The sequence below is a fragment of the Oncorhynchus masou genome, chromosome 23 (assembly GCF_036934945.1).
Source record: "Oncorhynchus masou masou isolate Uvic2021 chromosome 23, UVic_Omas_1.1, whole genome shotgun sequence".
NCBI lineage: Eukaryota > Metazoa > Chordata > Actinopteri > Salmoniformes > Salmonidae > Oncorhynchus > Oncorhynchus masou.
Window position 1 is genome coordinate 8,267,599 of NC_088234.1, and position 17,723 is coordinate 8,285,321.

The 17,723-nt window shown below is 47.7% G+C and overlaps 1 protein-coding gene across 1 annotated transcript in view; it reads right to left on the reverse strand.

Moving 5' to 3' along the window:
- ovol1a (ovo-like zinc finger 1a) overlaps positions 1 to 12,844 on the reverse strand; it is a 17,554-nt gene extending 4,710 nt beyond the window's left edge. Inside the window, exons 1-5 of the mRNA XM_064931033.1 lie at positions 12,294 to 12,844; positions 6,604 to 6,851; positions 6,308 to 6,466; positions 4,996 to 5,140; positions 1 to 2,314 (exon numbers count right to left, since the gene is read on the reverse strand). The exon at positions 1 to 2,314 is cut by the window's left edge and continues 4,710 nt beyond it. Coding sequence (XP_064787105.1) covers positions 1,983 to 2,314; positions 4,996 to 5,140; positions 6,308 to 6,466; positions 6,604 to 6,851; positions 12,294 to 12,393 — 984 coding nt within the window. The 5' untranslated portion in view covers positions 12,394 to 12,844 and the 3' untranslated portion in view covers positions 1 to 1,982. The remainder of the gene's footprint in view (positions 2,315 to 4,995; positions 5,141 to 6,307; positions 6,467 to 6,603; positions 6,852 to 12,293) is intronic.
- Positions 12,845 to 17,723: the final 4,879 nt, after the last annotated feature.

Here is a 17,723-nt window from a genome sequence, read left to right on the forward strand (position 1 = left end):
TTACTGTAGTGCAATGTAGTTACAACACCTTACAATGATATAGGGTAATGTGGTTACAACACCATACACCGATGTAGGGTAATGTAGAAACAGCACCTTACAGTGGTATAGGGTAATGTAGTTACAGCACCTTATAGAAGTATAGGGTAATGTAGTTACAACACCTTACTGTAGTATAGGGTAATGAAGTGACACCGTACTGTAGTATAGGGTAATGTATTGACAGCACCTTACTGTAGTATTGGGTAGTAACAGCACCTTGCAGTAGTATAGGGTAATGTAGTTACAACACCTTACAGTAGTATAGGGTAATGTAGTTACAGCATCTTACTGTAGTATAGGGTAATGCAGTTACATCACCCTATTGTAGTATAGGGTAATGTAGTTACAGCACCTTACTGTAGTATCGGGTAATGATGTGACACCGTACTGTAGTATTGGGTAATGTAGCTACAACACCTTACAGTAGTATATGGTAATGTAGTTACAGCACCTTACTGTAGTATAGGGTAATGTAGTTACATCACCTTACTGTAGTATAGGGTAATGTAGTTACAACACCTTACAGTAGTATAGGGTAATGTAGTTACAGCATCTTACTGGAGTATGGGGTAATGTAGTTACATCACCCTATTGTAGTATAGGGTAATGTAGTTACATCACCTTACTGTAGTATAGGGTAATGATGTGACACCGTACTGTAGTATTGGGTAATGTAGCTACAACACCTTACAGTAGTATATGGTAATGTAGTTACAGCACCTTACTGTAGTATAGGGTAATGTAGTTACAGCACCTTACTGTAGTATAGGGTAATGTAGTTACATCACCTTACTGTAGTATAGGGTAATGTAGTTACATCATCTTACTGTAGTATAGGGTAATGTAGTGACAGCACCTACAGTAGTATAGGGTAATGTAGTTACAACACCTTACAGTAGTATAGGGTAATGTAGTTACAGCATCTTACTGTAGTATGGGGTAATGTAGTTACAGCACCTTACTGTAGTATAGGGTAATGTAGTTACATCACGTTACTGTAGTATAGGGTAATGTAGTGACAGCATCTTACTGTAGTATAGGGTAATGTAGTGACATCACCTACAGTAGTATAGGGTAATGTAGTTACAACACCTTACAGTAGTATAGGGTAATGTAGTTACAGCATCTTACTGTAGTATGGGGTAATGTAGTTACATCACCCTATTGTAGTATAGGGTAATGTAGTTACATCATCTTACTGTAGTATATGGTAATGTAGTTACAGCACCTTACTGTAGTATAGGGTAATGTAGTTACAGCACCTTACAGTAGTATAGGGTAATGTAGTTACATAATCTTACTGTAGTATAGGGTAATGCAGTTACAGCACCTTACAGTAGTATATGGTAATGTAGTTACATAATCTTACTGTAGTATAGGGTAATGTAGTTACATCATCTTACTGTAGTATAGGGTAATGTAGTTACAGCACCTTACTGTAGTATAGGGTAATGTAGTTACAGCACCTTACTGTAGTATAGGGTAATGTAGTTGTGCAAAAGATTTCCTACAGCATACCATTTTCCCTTTTCAGAAGTGTAAACCCAAAAACAAACATTGTCTCTTTATCAATCAAATTCATAATAACATACACATATTCAATTCATAACAAAATAAATATATTAAACCCTTTACTGCATAATATATATATATATATATATATATGTGTTTTACTTGATAAGAACCATAATCTCAAACTAGACATAATCTCAATCGTTACCACTACGTTAGATTTCCCTTAACGTTTTACATTTATCAGTGCCGTTTTCATTAGGCACCAAACCGAAGTAAATGGACTGAAACAGAGAGAGAAGACCTTGCATCTGTCCAATAGGAAACGTTAAATTGTCATAAATACATTACATGCCCTGATGAATACGATCCTGTAGATGGTTTTGTCAAAAACGCAACTCCCTCTCCTCATCCCTCCCTCCCTCCCTCTACTGCCCCCCTGATCCTGTCGTATCATCACTATATTGACTGTTCGAAAGCGGCGACCCAGGCATTGACTCCTCGCCCCCCTCACCCCCAGCCCCTCTCCCCCCCTTCGCCCTCAGGAAGGCAGAGTTGGGGTGGAGGGCGTGGTAGTGTTTGAGCAGTGCATCCTGGGAAGGGGCGGTGTGGCCACACTCCTCACAGACGTAGAGTTTGTTGCGTCTCTCCTTATAGGCGTACTGCAGGGTCACACCATGGATCTTCTTCATGTGAGACTCTAGAGAGCAGCGCTGGGTGAAGGCCTTGTCACACAGAGAGCACTTGTAGGGACGCACTCCTAGAGGGAGAGAAGGACTGGATTAGAGATGCAGGGAGAGAAGGACTGGATTAGAGATGCAGGGAGAGAAGGACTAGATTAGAGATGCAGGGAGAGAGGGACTAGAGAGGCAGGGAGAGAGGGACTAGAGAGGCAGGGAGAGAGGGACTAGAGAGGCAGGGAGAGAGGGACTAGAGATGCAGGGAGAGAGGGACTAGAGATGCAGGGAGAGAGGGATTAGAGAGGCAGGGAGAGAGGGATTAGAGAGGCAGGGAGAGAGGGATTAGAGAGGCAGGGAGAGAGGGATTAGAGAGGCAGGGAGAGAGGGATTAGAGAGGCAGGGAGAGAGGGATTAGAGAGGCAGGGAGAGAAGGATTAGAGAGGCAGGGAGAGAAGGATTAGAGATGCAGGGAGAGAAGGATTAGAGATGCAGGGAGAGAAGGATTAGAGATGCAGGGAGAGAAGGATTAGAGATGCAGGGAGAGAGGGATTAGAGATGCAGGGAGAGAGGGATTAGAGAGGCAGGGAGAGAGGGATTAGAGAGGCAGGGAGAGAGGGATTAGAGAGGCAGGGAGAGAGGGACTAGAGATGCAGGGAGAGAGGGACTAGAGATGCAGGGAGAGAGGGACTAGAGATGCAGGGAGAGAAGGATTAGAGAGGCAGGGAGAGAGGGATTAGAGAGGCAGGGAGAGAGGGATTAGAGAGGCAGGGAGAGAGGGATTAGAGAGGCAGGGAGAGAGGGATTAGAGAGGCAGGGAGAGAGGGATTAGAGAGGCAGGGAGAGAGGGATTAGAGAGGCAGGGAGAGAGGGATTAGAGAGGCAGGGAGAGAGGGATTAGAGAGGCAGGGAGAGAGGGATTAGAGAGGCAGGGAGAGAGGGATTAGAGAGGCAGGGAGAGAGGGATTAGAGAGGCAGGGAGAGAGGGATTAGAGAGGCAGGGAGAGAGGGATTAGAGAGGCAGGGAGAGAAGGATTAGAGAGGCAGGGAGAGAAGGATTAGAGATGCAGGGAGAGAAGGATTAGAGATGCAGGGAGAGAAGGATTAGAGATGCAGGGAGAGAAGGATTAGAGATGCAGGGAGAGAGGGATTAGAGATGCAGGGAGAGAGGGATTAGAGAGGCAGGGAGAGAGGGATTAGAGAGGCAGGGAGAGAGGGACTAGAGATGCAGGGAGAGAGGGACTAGAGATGCAGGGAGAGAGGGACTAGAGATGCAGGGAGAGAAGGATTAGAGATGCAGGGAGAGAAGGATTAGAGATGCAGGGAGAGAGGGATTAGAGAGGCAGGGAGAGAAGGATTAGAGATGCAGGGAGAGAAGGATTAGAGATGCAGGGAGAGAAGGATTAGAGATGGAGGGAGAGAAGGATTAGAGATGCAGGGAGGGTTTAGTGAGTTTTTTTAGGGGTATAGTGATGGGTGGGCTGAGGGGTTTAGTGATGGGTGGGCTGAGGGGTTTAGTGATGGGTGGGCTGAGGGGTTTAGTGAGGGGTGGGCTAAGGGGTGGGCTAAGGGGTTTAGTGAGGGGTGGGCTGAGGGGTTTAGTGAGGGGTGGGCTGAGGGGTTTAGTGAGGGGTGGGCTGAGGGGTTTAGTGAGGGGTTTAGTGAGGGGTGGGCTGAGGGGTTTAGTGAGGGGTGGGCTGAGGGGTTTAGTGAGGGGTGGGCTGAGGGGTTTAGTGAGGGGTATAGTGAAGGGTGGGCTGAGGGGTTTAGTGAGGGGTGGGCTGAGGGGTTTAGTGAGGGGTGGGCTGAGGGGTTTAGTGAGGGGTGGGCTGAGGGGTTTAGTGAGGGGTGGGCTGAGGGGTTTAGTGAGGGGTGGGCTGAGGGGTTTAGTGAGGGGTTTAGTGAGGGGTGGGCTGAGGGGTTTAGTGAGGGGTTTAGTGAGGGGTGGGCTGAGGGGTTTAGTGAGGGGTTTAGTGAGGGGTGGGCTGAGGGGTTTAGTGAGGGGTGGGCTGAGGGGTTTAGTGAGGGGTGGGCTGAGGGGTTTAGTGAGGGGTTTAGTGAGGGGTGGGCTGAGGGGTTTAGTGAGGGGTTTAGTGAGGGGTGGGCTGAGGGGTTTAGTGAGGGGTGGGCTGAGGGGTATAGTGAAGGGTGGGCTGAGGGGTTTAGTGAGGGGTTGGCTGAGGGGTTTAGTGAGGGGTATAGTGAAGGGTGGGCTGAGGGGTATAGTGAAGGGTGGGCTGAGGGGTTGGCTGAGGGGTTGGCTGAGGGGTTTAGTGAGGGGTGGGCTGAGGGGTTTAGTGAGGGGTGGGCTGAGGGGTATAGTGAGGGGTGGGCTGAGGGGTTTAGTGAGGGGTTTAGTGAGGGGTTTAGTGAGGGGTTTAGTGAGGGGTTTAGTGAGGGGTGGGCTGAGGGGTTTAGTGAGGGATTTAGTGAGGGGTTTAGTGAGGGGTATAGTGAGGGGTATAGTGAGGGGTATAGTGAGGGGTATAGTGAGGGGTTTAGTGAGGGGTCTAGTGAGGGGTCTAGTGAGGGGTCTAGTGAGGGGTGGGCTGAGGGGTATCGTGAGGGGTTTAGTGAGGGGTGGGCTGAGGGGTTTAGTGAGGGGTGGGCTGAGGGGTTTAGTGAGGGGTGGGCTGAGGGGTGGGCTGGTTAATGGTTAGTGTGGTGTACCTGTGAGTCTGTTTTTCTGTACATCTCTCTGTCCGTGTGCCTGTGTGTGTCCTACCCGTGTGTGTGTGTGTGTGTGTGTGCGCGTGTGTTCTACCTGTGTGTGTTCTGACGTGTCTCTTCAGGTCGAAGGTGTCGTTGAATCCTTTACCACAGTGGTTACACAGGTGTCTCTTAGTATCACTGTGACACTTCAGGTGCCGGTTCAACATCCTCTGATACTGGAACACCTTCTGACACACCTGATGGGTTACAGGAACAAGAGAGAGAGACGGGTTAGGGAGGAACAGGAGAGAGAGAGAGAGAGAGAGAGGACATAACATAAATATCTATAAACAGAGGGAGAGGAGAGAGGGTGGGATGAGACATGGAGGGAGAGGGGGGAATTTAGACATGGAGGGAGAGGGGGGGAATTTAGACATGGAGGGAGAGGGGGGAATTTAGACATGGAGGGAGAGGGGGGAATTTAGACATGGAGGGAGAGGGGGGATTTTAGACATGGAGGGAGAGGGGGGATTTTAGACATGGAGGGAGAGGGGGGATTTAGACATGGAGGGAGAGGGGGGATTTAGACATGGAGGGAGAGGGGGGATTTAGACATGGAGGGAGAGGGGGGGAATTTAGACATGGAGGGAGAGGGGGGAATTTAGACATGGAGGGAGAGGGGGGGATTAGACATGGAGGGAGAGGGGGGATGAGACATGGAGGGAGAGGGGGGATGAGACATGGAGGGAGTGGAGAGAGGGGGGGATTAGACATGGAGGGAGTGGAGAGAGGGGGGATTAGACATGGAGGGAGTGGAGAGAGGGGGATTAGACATGGAGGGAGTGGAGAGAGGGGGGGATTAGACATGGAGGGAGTGGAGAGAGGGGGGATTAGACATGGAGGGAGTGGAGAGAGGGGGGATTAGACATGGAGGGAGAGGAGAGAGGGGGATTAGACATGGAGGGAGAGGAGAGAGGGGGGGATTAGACATGGAGGGAGAGGAGAGAGGGGGATTACACAGGGAGGGAGAGGAGAGAGGAGGGAATAGACATGGAGGGAGAGGAGAGAGGAGGGATTAGACATGGAGGGAGAGGAGAGAGGGGGGATTAGACATGGAGGGAGAGGAGAGAGGAGGGATTAGACATGGAGGGAGAGGAGAGAGGAGGGATTAGACATGGAGGGAGAGGAGAGAGGGGGGATTAGACATGGAGGGAGAGGAGAGAGGAGGGATTAGACATGGAGGGAGAGGAGAGAGGGGGGATTAGACATGGAGGGAGAGGAGAGAGGAGGGATTAGACATGGAGGGAGAGGAGAGAGGAGGGATTAGACATGGAGGGAGAGGAGAGAGGGGGGATTAGACATGGAGGGAGAGGAGAGAGGGGGGATTAGACATGGAGGGAGAGATAGGAGGTTATTTGACATACCTGGCACACGAACGACGCCTGAGCACCTGTCCCTGACTTCGTTACTGTGGAGACCGGGGCAGTAGCGGACGTCGTCAAGGCAACAGGTGTGGTGGTGATTTCGGGGACGGAAGGCTGGGGAGGTATTGGGATCTCACTGGGCAGCTCACCTGTAGTCACCTGTAGAAGAGACAGAGAAAAAGACAGACAGGAGAAAAAACAAGTTAAGGGATGATTGGGGGTTTTATATTCCCAGAACGACAACAACAACAAAACAAAAAAAAGACTATATTCCCCATGAGGCCTCAGTCACTCACCTTGATTTTGGAGCGGACGTAGGTGCTGCTCTGTGCCCTCCTCTTGACCTCTAACCCCCGACCTGGGCTTTGTGGTCGACCCAGCAACGTGCACGAGGGCAGCTCCGCTCTCGGGGTCATCACGCTGTGCACGTCACACAGGAGTGATTCCGTGCGTTTGGTGGACTCGTAGCGTGTCGCCGTGGAGAGGCAGAGAGCCGTCTCTGCTGGGCTGGCTTCAGTCTCCTCCAATAAGGGGAATGCAGACACTGGAACAAGAGAGGAGAAAAGATAGATTATATAACCTACAATATGGTCACACACACACACACACGGGGGAGGGGGGGGACGTGTGTGTGTGTGTTTAAAGGCATTCGCTTGTGCCTCACACACACTATCGTTACCGTTGGACCAGTCTGACCGGCCAGTCCAGAGACACAGGTTCCTGCTGTAAGCTCCTCAAACACACACACCCCTTCCTGGGCAGTACAGACACCCCTTCCTGGGCAGTACAGACACCCCTTCCTGGGCAGTACAGACACCCCTTCCTGGGCAGTACAGCCACCCCTCCAGGCAGTACAGCCACACCTCCAGGCAGTACAGACACACCTCCGCAGGCAGTACAGCCACACCTCCAGGCAGTACAGCCACACCTCCAGGCAGTACAGCCACACCTCCAGGCAGTACAGCCACACCTTCCTGGGCAGTACAGCCACCCCTTCCTGGGCAGTACAGACACCCCTTCCTGGGCAGTACAGACACCCCTTCCTGGGCAGTACAGACACCCCCTCCAGGCAGTACAGACACCCCTTCCTGGGCAGTACAGACACCCCTTCCTGGGCAGTACAGACACCCCTTCCTGGGCAGTATAGACACCCCTCCAGGCAGTACAGACACCCCTTCCTGGGCAGTACAGACACCCCTCCAGGCAGTACAGACACCCCTTCCTGGGCAGTACAGACACCCCTTCCTGGGCAGTACAGCCACCCCTCCAGGCAGTACAGCCACACCTCCGCAGGCAGTACAGACACCCCTCCAGGCAGTACAGACACCCCTCCAGGCAGTACAGCCACCCCTCCGCAGGCAGTACAGACACCCCTCCAGGCAGTACAGACACCCCTCCAGGCAGTAAGTGTAGAGACGTATGTGTGTGTGTTCTAGAAATGTCAGTTGATCACACAATTGTATCTGTTGATTCTATAACAGGACAGGAGCCAATCGGATAACTCGCAAATCAAAGCATTGCATGAGGTCCCGTTGTTTTGTGTGGGTCATAATCAGGGGTGTCAGCCTAAACCCTGAGGGGCTTTTTTTTTAAGAAAGTAAAATATGCATCTCTGCTAAAAATCTGGGTAAAAGATTTAAAGGAATGTGAGTCTTATTCAGTACATGTAGTTGTTGACTGCTTTTCTAAAGTCTAATAACCTTGCCAACAGGCTTGCCGGCTAAGATAGTTAGACAAGATCGCTATTCAAATTTGATTTATAGCTTGAAATGGCTTCTTGGTGGTCAATTGAATATACAAACATTCGTTCCACATTTTGTTACGTTACGGCCTTATTCTAAAATGGATTAAATAGTTATTTTTCCCCCTCAATCTTCAAACAATGCCCCATGACGTCACAATGCCCCATAATGACATCACAATGCCCCATAATGACAAAGCAGAAAGAGGTTTTTAGACAATTTTTGAAAAGGTATTAAAAAAAATAAAAAAAATGAAATATCACATTTACATTTGTATTCAGACCCTTTACTCAGTATTTCGTTGAAGCACCTTTGGCAGCGATTACAGCCTCGAGTCTTCTTGGGTATGACGCTACAAGCTTGGCACACATGTATTTGGGGAATTTCTCTCATTCTTCTCTGCAGATCCTCTCAAGCTCTGTCTGGTTGGATGGGGAGCGTCGCTGCACAGCTCTTTTCAGGTCTCTCCAGAGATGTTAGATCGGGTTCAAGTCCGGGCTCTGGTTGGGCCCCTCAAGAACATTCAGAGACTTGTCACGAAGCCACTCCTGCGTTGTCTAGGCTGTGTGCTTAGGGTCGTTGTCCTGTTGGAAGGTGAACCTTCACCCCAGTCTGAGATCCTGAGCACTCTGTAGCAGGTTTACACCAAGGATCTCTCTGTACTTTGCTCCGTTCATCTTTCCCCTCGATCCTGACTAGTCTCCCAGTCCCTGCCGTTGAAAAACATCTCCACAGCATCCTTAGCTGGGCAGGACGTTTGGGAAATATGGGGCAAAATTAGAGTATACCCACTTCTCCAGGTGGAACAACACCACTGCTCCAGGTGGAACAACACCACTGCTCCAGGTGGAACAACACCACTGCTCCAGGTGGTTGCTCCCCTATAGACACCAATGGTTTACTTCGCTCATTGAATTCCTTTGAAAACACCCTCCTCTACTGACGGTTCCGTGCACCTCGGAAGGAACCATTTACGAAGGAGAATGGGGGGGATAACTCTTTGCCTGGTCCAGTCCGGGGGGGGGGGGGGTAACTCTTTGCCTGGCTCAGTCTGTGTGCTCCCTCCTCAAAATACAGCTGACAGATATTGTTTCATAAATAATTAAGATAATACATGGGCTTTCAAATGAAGTTTAGTAATTAATATATATATATATTTTTTTTTTAATGTAACAGATTAATCTGAGGTAGCAGGTTACACCTATTCCCAGTGTCACATTGGGACAGAATGAAGTTGGTTTTAATTTAACAGTTTAATTGCTCAACTGAAGTCATATTTATTTCACTTCAAACAATATAAAACACACACACACGTTGGTGAATTGTTAACGAGCTGTTTGCTCACCCCTCCCTTCCCTCACTCCAGCGTCAAGCACACCCCCAGGCAAACAATGACTATCCATATAACCAGATATTATAACACGGATATTTGAAACCTTGGTTCAATCTCATCTTTGAAAAGCTTATTTCATGTTATCAAACAGTCTGAAACTAACCAGCCTGTTCTCATAGACGAGACCAGGGGTGGGTATCCCTGTTTCTGGAGTGGTGTCAGTGTGTTGAATTTAGGCAGTGAACAAATCAATTAGTGTAATTGGTCAGGTGTGGAACAAAAACCTGCAGTACCTGCGGCCCTCCAGGAACAGGGTTGCACACCCCTGGACGAGACGTAATAGAGTCAACGTAAATCCTGGACACTCAAATGAGTATAACATTTAACGTCTGGTATGGCCACAGGAGACAAAAAGGTTACTTAAGCCAAAAATCAAGTAGGCTGGTATAAACCCAAAGGCTGTGTTTTCAAATCTCATCACGGACAACTTTTCATACTACTTACAACTTTTTAGTTAGTTTGCAACTATTTAGCATGTTAGCGAACCCTTCCTCTAACCCTAACCCTTTAATCTAACCTAACCCATAGCCCCTAACCTTAACCCCAAACTATAACTCCTAGCCCAGCCAAAGTTAGCCACCTAGCCAAAGTTAGCCACAACAAATTGGAATTTGTAACATATCATACATTTTGCAAATGCGTAACATAATGTACGTTATTGCACATCAAATGGATGATAGACATCGACAATTTAATACATGCCATACGAAACATATCATACTAATTGGAGTGTCCCCAATTTAAGTGTACTATGTTACGTCTATCCGTGAGTACAGGCTGAACTAGCGGTTTAATGAAAAGTGTCAAACACAGAGGATGAAGTCAAAGACGATGTAAAGGGTGATATTCAAACAAATCGGCCTAGGTGCTATCTTAACCTCCCACGGAGAAAGAGAGAGAGTCAACAGAAGAACAGTGGTTTGGTGTGTTTGCTAAAGGTGTGTGACTTGTGTGTTGGGAGACGAGGGTACTAGCCCTAGTCCGCTATTTCACCCAGCATTTACCATCCTCCTAAACATTACCCAGACGGCGGGGGCGCGTCCAGCGCACTCAATGAAGAATGCTTCTTCCCAAATGTGCACAGGTACTGTTAGCATAGAAAAAAAATATCTCCTGTGCCATTTTATTTATTTATTTATTAGTTGAAGCTACAAAAATAATAGAATAGCTACTAATCACATGCGTTTCAATGTCCAATTATCTTGCTCAGAATGATGGTGAGAAATGTGTAAACACGAACCTAATGCTAAACGCATAATGTGATAAACGCCATGGAAGCATTGTTGGTTAGGGACAAGGAACACCGCCGTAGTTGGAGTGAAACACAGGGCAGGTAACTTCACACATCCGGGTAATAACTAGGTTATGGGATGCTGCTGATAGCGTTGTCACCATGACGACTGCTGGTGATTTTTGCTCTTCAGGCAAATAACCTAAACGTTCACATCTTTGGAGTTTGAAATAGTCTTGGTTTTCAATCGTTTTCATTAAAAACATTAAATTTAGACAATTTGTTGATAACAATCAAATAAACACACATCAGCAACAACAACAAAATTAGATCTTACAAAGCCTACCTCATGACCATACTGAGTGGTTTGGTTTGTTTCTTACTTAAAGCGTTTAATGTTTGTTTTTTTAATTTATTCGTTCAGGAAGTGAAATCTATCTCCTGTTGGGTGCTAATCTAACGATCGTTTTCAGTACCAGAGACTTTTACAGGATCTAAAAGGTAATGATTAAAAGTTAGCTGTGGTGGGGGAAGGAGGTCTTATGTGAACGTATTGACATTTTAGTCGTATAGTAGGCGCTCTTATACAGACCGACTTACAGGAGCAATTTGGGGTTTGGTGCCTTGCTCAAAGGGCACATCGATAGACTTTTCATCCAGTCGTCTCTCGAACCAGCAACCTTTCAGTTACTGCACCAACGCTATTAACCGCTAGGCTTCCTGCCCGCTATCGGTTATCTGATACCACAGACCATAACAATAACAAAAAGCCCACCGGTACTGTGACGCAAGAGAGACATATCTCGTCTAGTTATAAGAAGAAGAAAAAGAGGTGAACCGTCTCTCCGTGTAAAACACTGGTCACGTTAAGTATTAGGCTACTGTGTTAATTATGGCAATATATTTATATATTCGTCTGCATGTCAAGCAGTTAAGGGCATATCTGTTCTACACAGTAGGGCTTACATCTAAAAATCTATTGCAAACCAATATGCTATTTTTTCACGAAGCGCCGCGGTATAGACTGTCTATAAGGCCAACCAATGCAGTCTATACCGCGGCGCTTCGTGAAACAAGTGGGTCTTGGTTTACAAGAGATATGACAGGCCGTATGGGTGAGGTAGATTGGGGCAGTGCTGCAACCGGTTTTAACCCCCCCCCCCCCCCTCTCTCTCCTACAAGGAAACTACTCGGGTCTGAAGATCGGACAGTGGGAGTTGTAACGGGTGTCCTGGTTATTTTGTGGCTCACAGGGGAACAATTCCACACGCACTATAGTTGGTCCTGACCCGCTCCAACGCAGTGCATTTACCTCTTGACCAATAAAACTTCAATAAAACCCACAGACATGGTATTGGAAGTCCTATGATCTATCCTGGAATATGTCTTGCAACGACAGTGTAAAAATGATGCCAAAACGTTCCACCCCGATACTGTTGTAACGTAGCCCACATACACTTTTTGATTCTGGTTGAGTTTTTGTTAAACCGTTATAGTTAAATCCTAACAATTTATCAATCGTGTCATTGAACACTGATTTCCCGTTATTCGGTGCCGCTGTGTGCTGCTGCTCGTGTTCCACCGAAACAAAATGGTTTATTAACGGAACACAACCCTCACCTGGGATATAGACGTACCCGCGCTCGTGGTCTGGCAGCTCGCTCCAGTTCCGCTTACCGGGAGAGTATCTCGCCTTCTTTACAAGGAAGGCTCGCGGCATGGTCGGTTTTTACGGTTAATCTGTCGCCTTCGTCTAATCAATATACTCTAGGTAAACTCGTGAGAAAAAAAACTTCCCGCTGGAAAAAAAAAATAAACCGTGGGGATTGTTCTCCTCTCTCCTTCTTCGCGTACTCCTCCCTCCTTCTCCACCTTAACAACAAACTTTGTAGCTCTGTAGTTTCTGTCGTCTACCTATCCCGTTCTTTCTCTTTCTCTCCGTTGTTGTTCTCCAAGCCCACACTCCACGATAACAGCACCGGTAGCGTCTCCGCAGGTGAGTTCGCTTGTTCAGGTGTGCCGGTACCTTCAGGCGCCGTTCTATCCTCGGAGTTTGTCAGGTAGACCGCTGATAAGTATTCCGATTCACAGCCACACAACACGGTGAATTCAGAGGTTTGTCAGAGTCAACACAGGTTGGCTCGTGCTTTCTTTCCTTTATTCAGGAAGCACAGGTAGCAGCGCGCATGCGCCTCAGAAATAACGGTGACAAAGTAGATCTGGGCCAGGCTAGTACCTGTTCGACCAGTTTCTTCTTCTTTCTTTTTTACACACTCCCTCTCGCTTTCTCCATTCCGCTTCGAGGTGGGAACGAGAAGAAGGGTAAGACAATATATTAGAAAGAGGAGGGGTAATATTAGGGTATGGCAGAGAATGACAGCAGAGTACGTATAGAGGATAAATAAATAGTTGACGAGTGGGAAAAGGGGGAAGAGCTTCGCCACTTTGGCGCACGAGGAACAGGTATGGGAGGCGCTATTCACCTTTATGTTATTCTCGTGTGTTTGTGTTTGTTCTGGTGGGGGGGGGGGCATTCGGAAGGTATATTCAGACCCCTTGACTTTTTTCACATTTTGTTAAGTTAAAGCCTTATTCTTCACATAAGTATTCAGACCCTTTACTCAGTACTTTGCTTAAGCACCTTTGGCAGCGATGACAGCCTCAAGTCTTCTTGGGTATGACGCTACAAGCTTGGCACACCTGTATTTGGGGAGTTTCTCCCATTCTTCTCTGCAGATCCTCTCAAGCTCTGTCTGGTTGGATGGGTAGCATCGTTGCACAGCTTTTTTCGATTGGGTTCGAGTCCGGGCTCTGACTGGGCCACTCCAAGACATTCAGAGACATCCCCACAGCATGATGCAACCACCACCATGCTTCACTAGGGATGGTGCCAGGTTTCCTCCAGACGTGACGCTTGGCTTTCAGGCCAAATGGCCAGACAGGTGTGCATAATCATTTCACCCCCACCTACAGGTACAGATTACCTCAACTAGCCTGTACCCCTGCACATTGACTCGGTACCGGTGCCCCCTGTATATAGCCTCCACATTGACTCGGTACCGGTACCCCCTGTATATAGCCTCCACACTGACTCGGTACCGGTGCCCCCTGTATATAGCCTCCACATTGACTCTGTACCGGTACCCCCTGTATATAGCCTCCACACTGACTCGGTACCGGTACCCCCTGTATATAGCCTCCACATTGACTCTGTACCGGTACCCCCTGTATATAGCCTCCACATTGACTCTGTACCGGTGCCCCCTGTATATACAGTGCCTTGCGAAAGTATTCGGCCCCCTTGAACTTTGCGACCTTTTGCCACATTTCAGGCTTCAAACATAAAGATATAAAACTGTATTTTTTGTGAAGAATCAACAACAAGTGGGACACAATCATGAAGTGGAACGACATTTATTGGATATTTCAAACTTTTTTAACAAATCAAAAACTGAAAAATTGGGCGTGCAAAATTATTCAGCCCCTCTACTTTCAGTGCAGCAAACTCTCTCCAGAAGTTCAGCGAGGATCTCTGAATGATCCAATGTTTGGCCGGGGCGGGGGCAGCTCTATGAAGAGTCTTGGTGGTTCCAAACTTCTTCCATTAAAGAGTGATGGAGGCCACTGTGATCTTGGGGACCTTCAATGCTGCAGAAATGTTTTCGTTCCCTTCCCCAGATCTGTGCCTCGACACAATCCTGTCTCAGAGCTCTACGGACAATTCCTTCAACCTCATGGATTGGTTTTTGCTCTGACATGCACTGTCAACTGTGTGATAGACAGCTGTGTGCCTTAGCAAATCATGCCCAATCAGTTGAATTTACCACAGGTGGACTCCAATCAAGTTGTGGAAACATTTCAAGGATGATCAATCAATTGAAACAGGATGCAGCTGAGCTCAATTTCGAGTCTCATAGCAAAGGGTCTGAATAGTTATGTAAATTAGGTTTTTCAGTTTTTTATTTTCATAAATTTCACTTTGTCTCTATGGCGTATTGTGATGTCATTATGGGGTATTGTGTGTAGATTGATGAGGAACAAAAACAAATTTAATGCATTTTAGAATAAGGCTGTAACGTATTTTTGGGGGGGGGAAAAGTCAAGGGGACTGAATACTTTCTGAATGGACTCATGTTGTGCTTCCTTGAACAGGAAGTGGCCAAATTTTGTCATTAAACTTTCTGTCATCAAAGTCTGGCATTCTCTGGATATATGCTGCTTTCATGACAACTTGGAACTCGAAAAAAAACCGATACCTTTTATGATGACGTCAGTGATCTTCAGGTCGTAGCTTCTAGAAAGAGACCCGACCTCCGGATTTACAATTCCGAGTTGGATGAAAGTTCAAAACATATTTTCCCAGTCGTAGATCATTTTTCCCAGAGTTCCCAGTTGTCTTGAACTCACTAAAATCGGGTTTTGCAGTTTCAAGTTAACAGTTGTTTTGGGCGAGGCACAAATAATGCTTCATTGACAGCATGGCCAACGTTGAATGTTTATCATTTTAAACTAGGAAAAGAGACCCTTAATCTTAGACTTGGGACTACACAGCTACTCCACTGAATAGCAGGCTAATGATTGCTTTGCATTGCTTGCAGTTAGCCACTGATTTCTTCAAAACCACTCAATGTTGAACTTGTGATTTCCAATTTGTTGTGTAATGTTTATGTCCAATGGCCGATGAGCACTGATAAGTTTTACCTATAATTACACTCTCTCCATCTGTACCTGTGACTCTTCTCCTCCTCCTCTCTCTCTCTACATCTGTACCTGTTACTCTTCTCCTCCTCCTCTCTCTCTCTACATCTGTACCTGTTACTCTTCTCCTCCTCCTCTCTCTCTCTACATCTGTACCTGTTACTCTTCTCCTCCTCCTCTCTCTCTCTCCATCTGTACCTGTTACTCTCCTCCTCCTCTCTCTCTCTCTACATCTGTACCTGTTACTCTTCTCCTCCTCCTCTCTCTCTCCATCTGTACCTGTTACTCTTCTCCTCCTCCTCTCTCTCTCCATCTGTACCTGTTACTCTCCTCCTCCTCTCTCTCTCTTCATCTGTACCTGTTACTCTTCTCCTCCTCCTCTCTCTCTCCATCTGTACCTGTTACTCTCCTCCTCCTCTCTCTCTCTACATCTGTACCTGTTACTCTTCTCCTCCTCCTCTCTCTCTCTACATCTGTACCTGTTACTCTCCTCCTCTCTCTCTCTCTCTCCATCTGTACCTGTTACTCTTCTCCTCCTCTCTCTCTCTTCATCTGTACCTGTTACTCTTCTCCTCCTCCTCTCTCTCTCCATCTGTACCTGTTACTCTCCTCCTCCTCTCTCTCTCTCTCCATCTGTACCTGTTACTCTTCTCCTCCTCTCTCTCTCTTCATCTGTACCTGTTACTCTTCTCCTCCTCCTCTCTCTCTCCATCTGTACCTGTTACTCTCCTCCTCCTCTCTCTCTCTTCATCTGTACCTGTTACTCTCCTCCTCCTCCTCTCTCTCTCCATCTGTACCTGTGACTCTCCTCCTCCTCCTCTCTCTCTCCATCTGTACCTGTTACTCTTCTCCTCCTCCTCTCTCTCTCCATCTGTACCTGTTACTCTCCTCCTCCTCCTCTCTCTCTCCATCTGTACCTGTTACTCTCCTCCTCCTCTCTCTCTACATCTGTACCTGTTACTCTTCTCCTCCTCCTCTCTCTCTCCATCTGTACCTGTTACTCTCCTCCTCCTCCTCTCTCTCTCCATCTGTACCTGTGACTCTCCTCCTCCTCCTCTCTCTCTCCATCTGTACCTGTTACTCTTCTCCTCCTCCTCTCTCTCTCTCTACATCTGTACCTGTTACTCTCCTCCTCCTCTCTCTCTCTTCATCTGTACCTGTTACTCTCCTCCTCCTCTCTCTCTCTCCATCTGTACCTGTTACTCTCCTCCTCCTCTCTCTCTCCATCTGTACCTGTGACTCTCCTCCTCCCCTCTCTCTCTCTACATCTGTACCTGTTACTCTCCTCCTCCTCTCTCTCTCTTCATCTGTACCTGTTACTCTCCTCCTCCTCTCTCTCTCTCCATCTGTACCTGTTACTCTCCTCCTCCTCTCTCTCTCTTCATCTGTACCTGTGACTCTCCTCCTCCCCTCTCTCTCTCTCCATCTGTACCTGTTACTCTCCTCCTCTCTCTCTCTTCATCTGTACCTGTGACTCTCCTCCTCCTCTCTCTCTCTTCATCTGTACCTGTGACTCTTCTCCTCCTCCTCTCTCTCTCCATCTGTACCTGTTACTCTTCTCCTCCTCCTTTCTCTCTCCATCTGTACCTGTTACTCTCCTCCTCCTCTCTCTCTCTCCATCTGTACCTGTTACTCTCCTCCTCTCTCTCCATCTGTACCTGTTACTCTCCTCCTCTCTCTCTCCATCTGTACCTGTTACTCTCCTCCTCTCTCTCCATCTGTACCTGTTACTCTCCTCCTCTCTCTCTCCATCTGTACCTGTTACTTTCCTCCTCCTCTCTCTCTCTCCATCTGTACCTGTTACTCTCCTCCTACTCTCTCTCCATCTGTACCTGTGACTCTCCTCCTCCTCTCTCCCTCTCTACATCTGTACCTGTTACTCATCTCCTCCTCTCTCTCTCTCTACATCTGTACCTGTTACTCTTCTCCTCCTACTCTCTCTCTCCATCTGTACCTGTTACTTTCCTCCTCCTCTCTCTCTCTCCATCTGTACCTGTTACTCTCCTCCTCCTCTCACTCTCTCCGTCTGTACCTGTTACTCTCCTCCTCCTCCTCCTCTCTCTCCATCTGTACCTGTTACTCTCCTCCTCCTCTCTCCCCTCCATCTGTAAAGTTACCCTCCTCCTCCTCTCTCTCCCTCCATCTGTACCTATTACTCTCCTCCTCCTCCTCCTCCTCCTCTCTCTCTCTCCATCTGTACCTGTTACTCTCCTCCTCCTCTCTCTCTCTCCATCTGTACCTGTTACTCTCCTCCTCCTCTCTCTCTCTCCATCTGTACCTGTTACTCTCCTCCTCTCTCTCTCTCCATCTGTACCTGTTACTCTCCTCCTCCTCCTCTCTCTCCATCTGTAC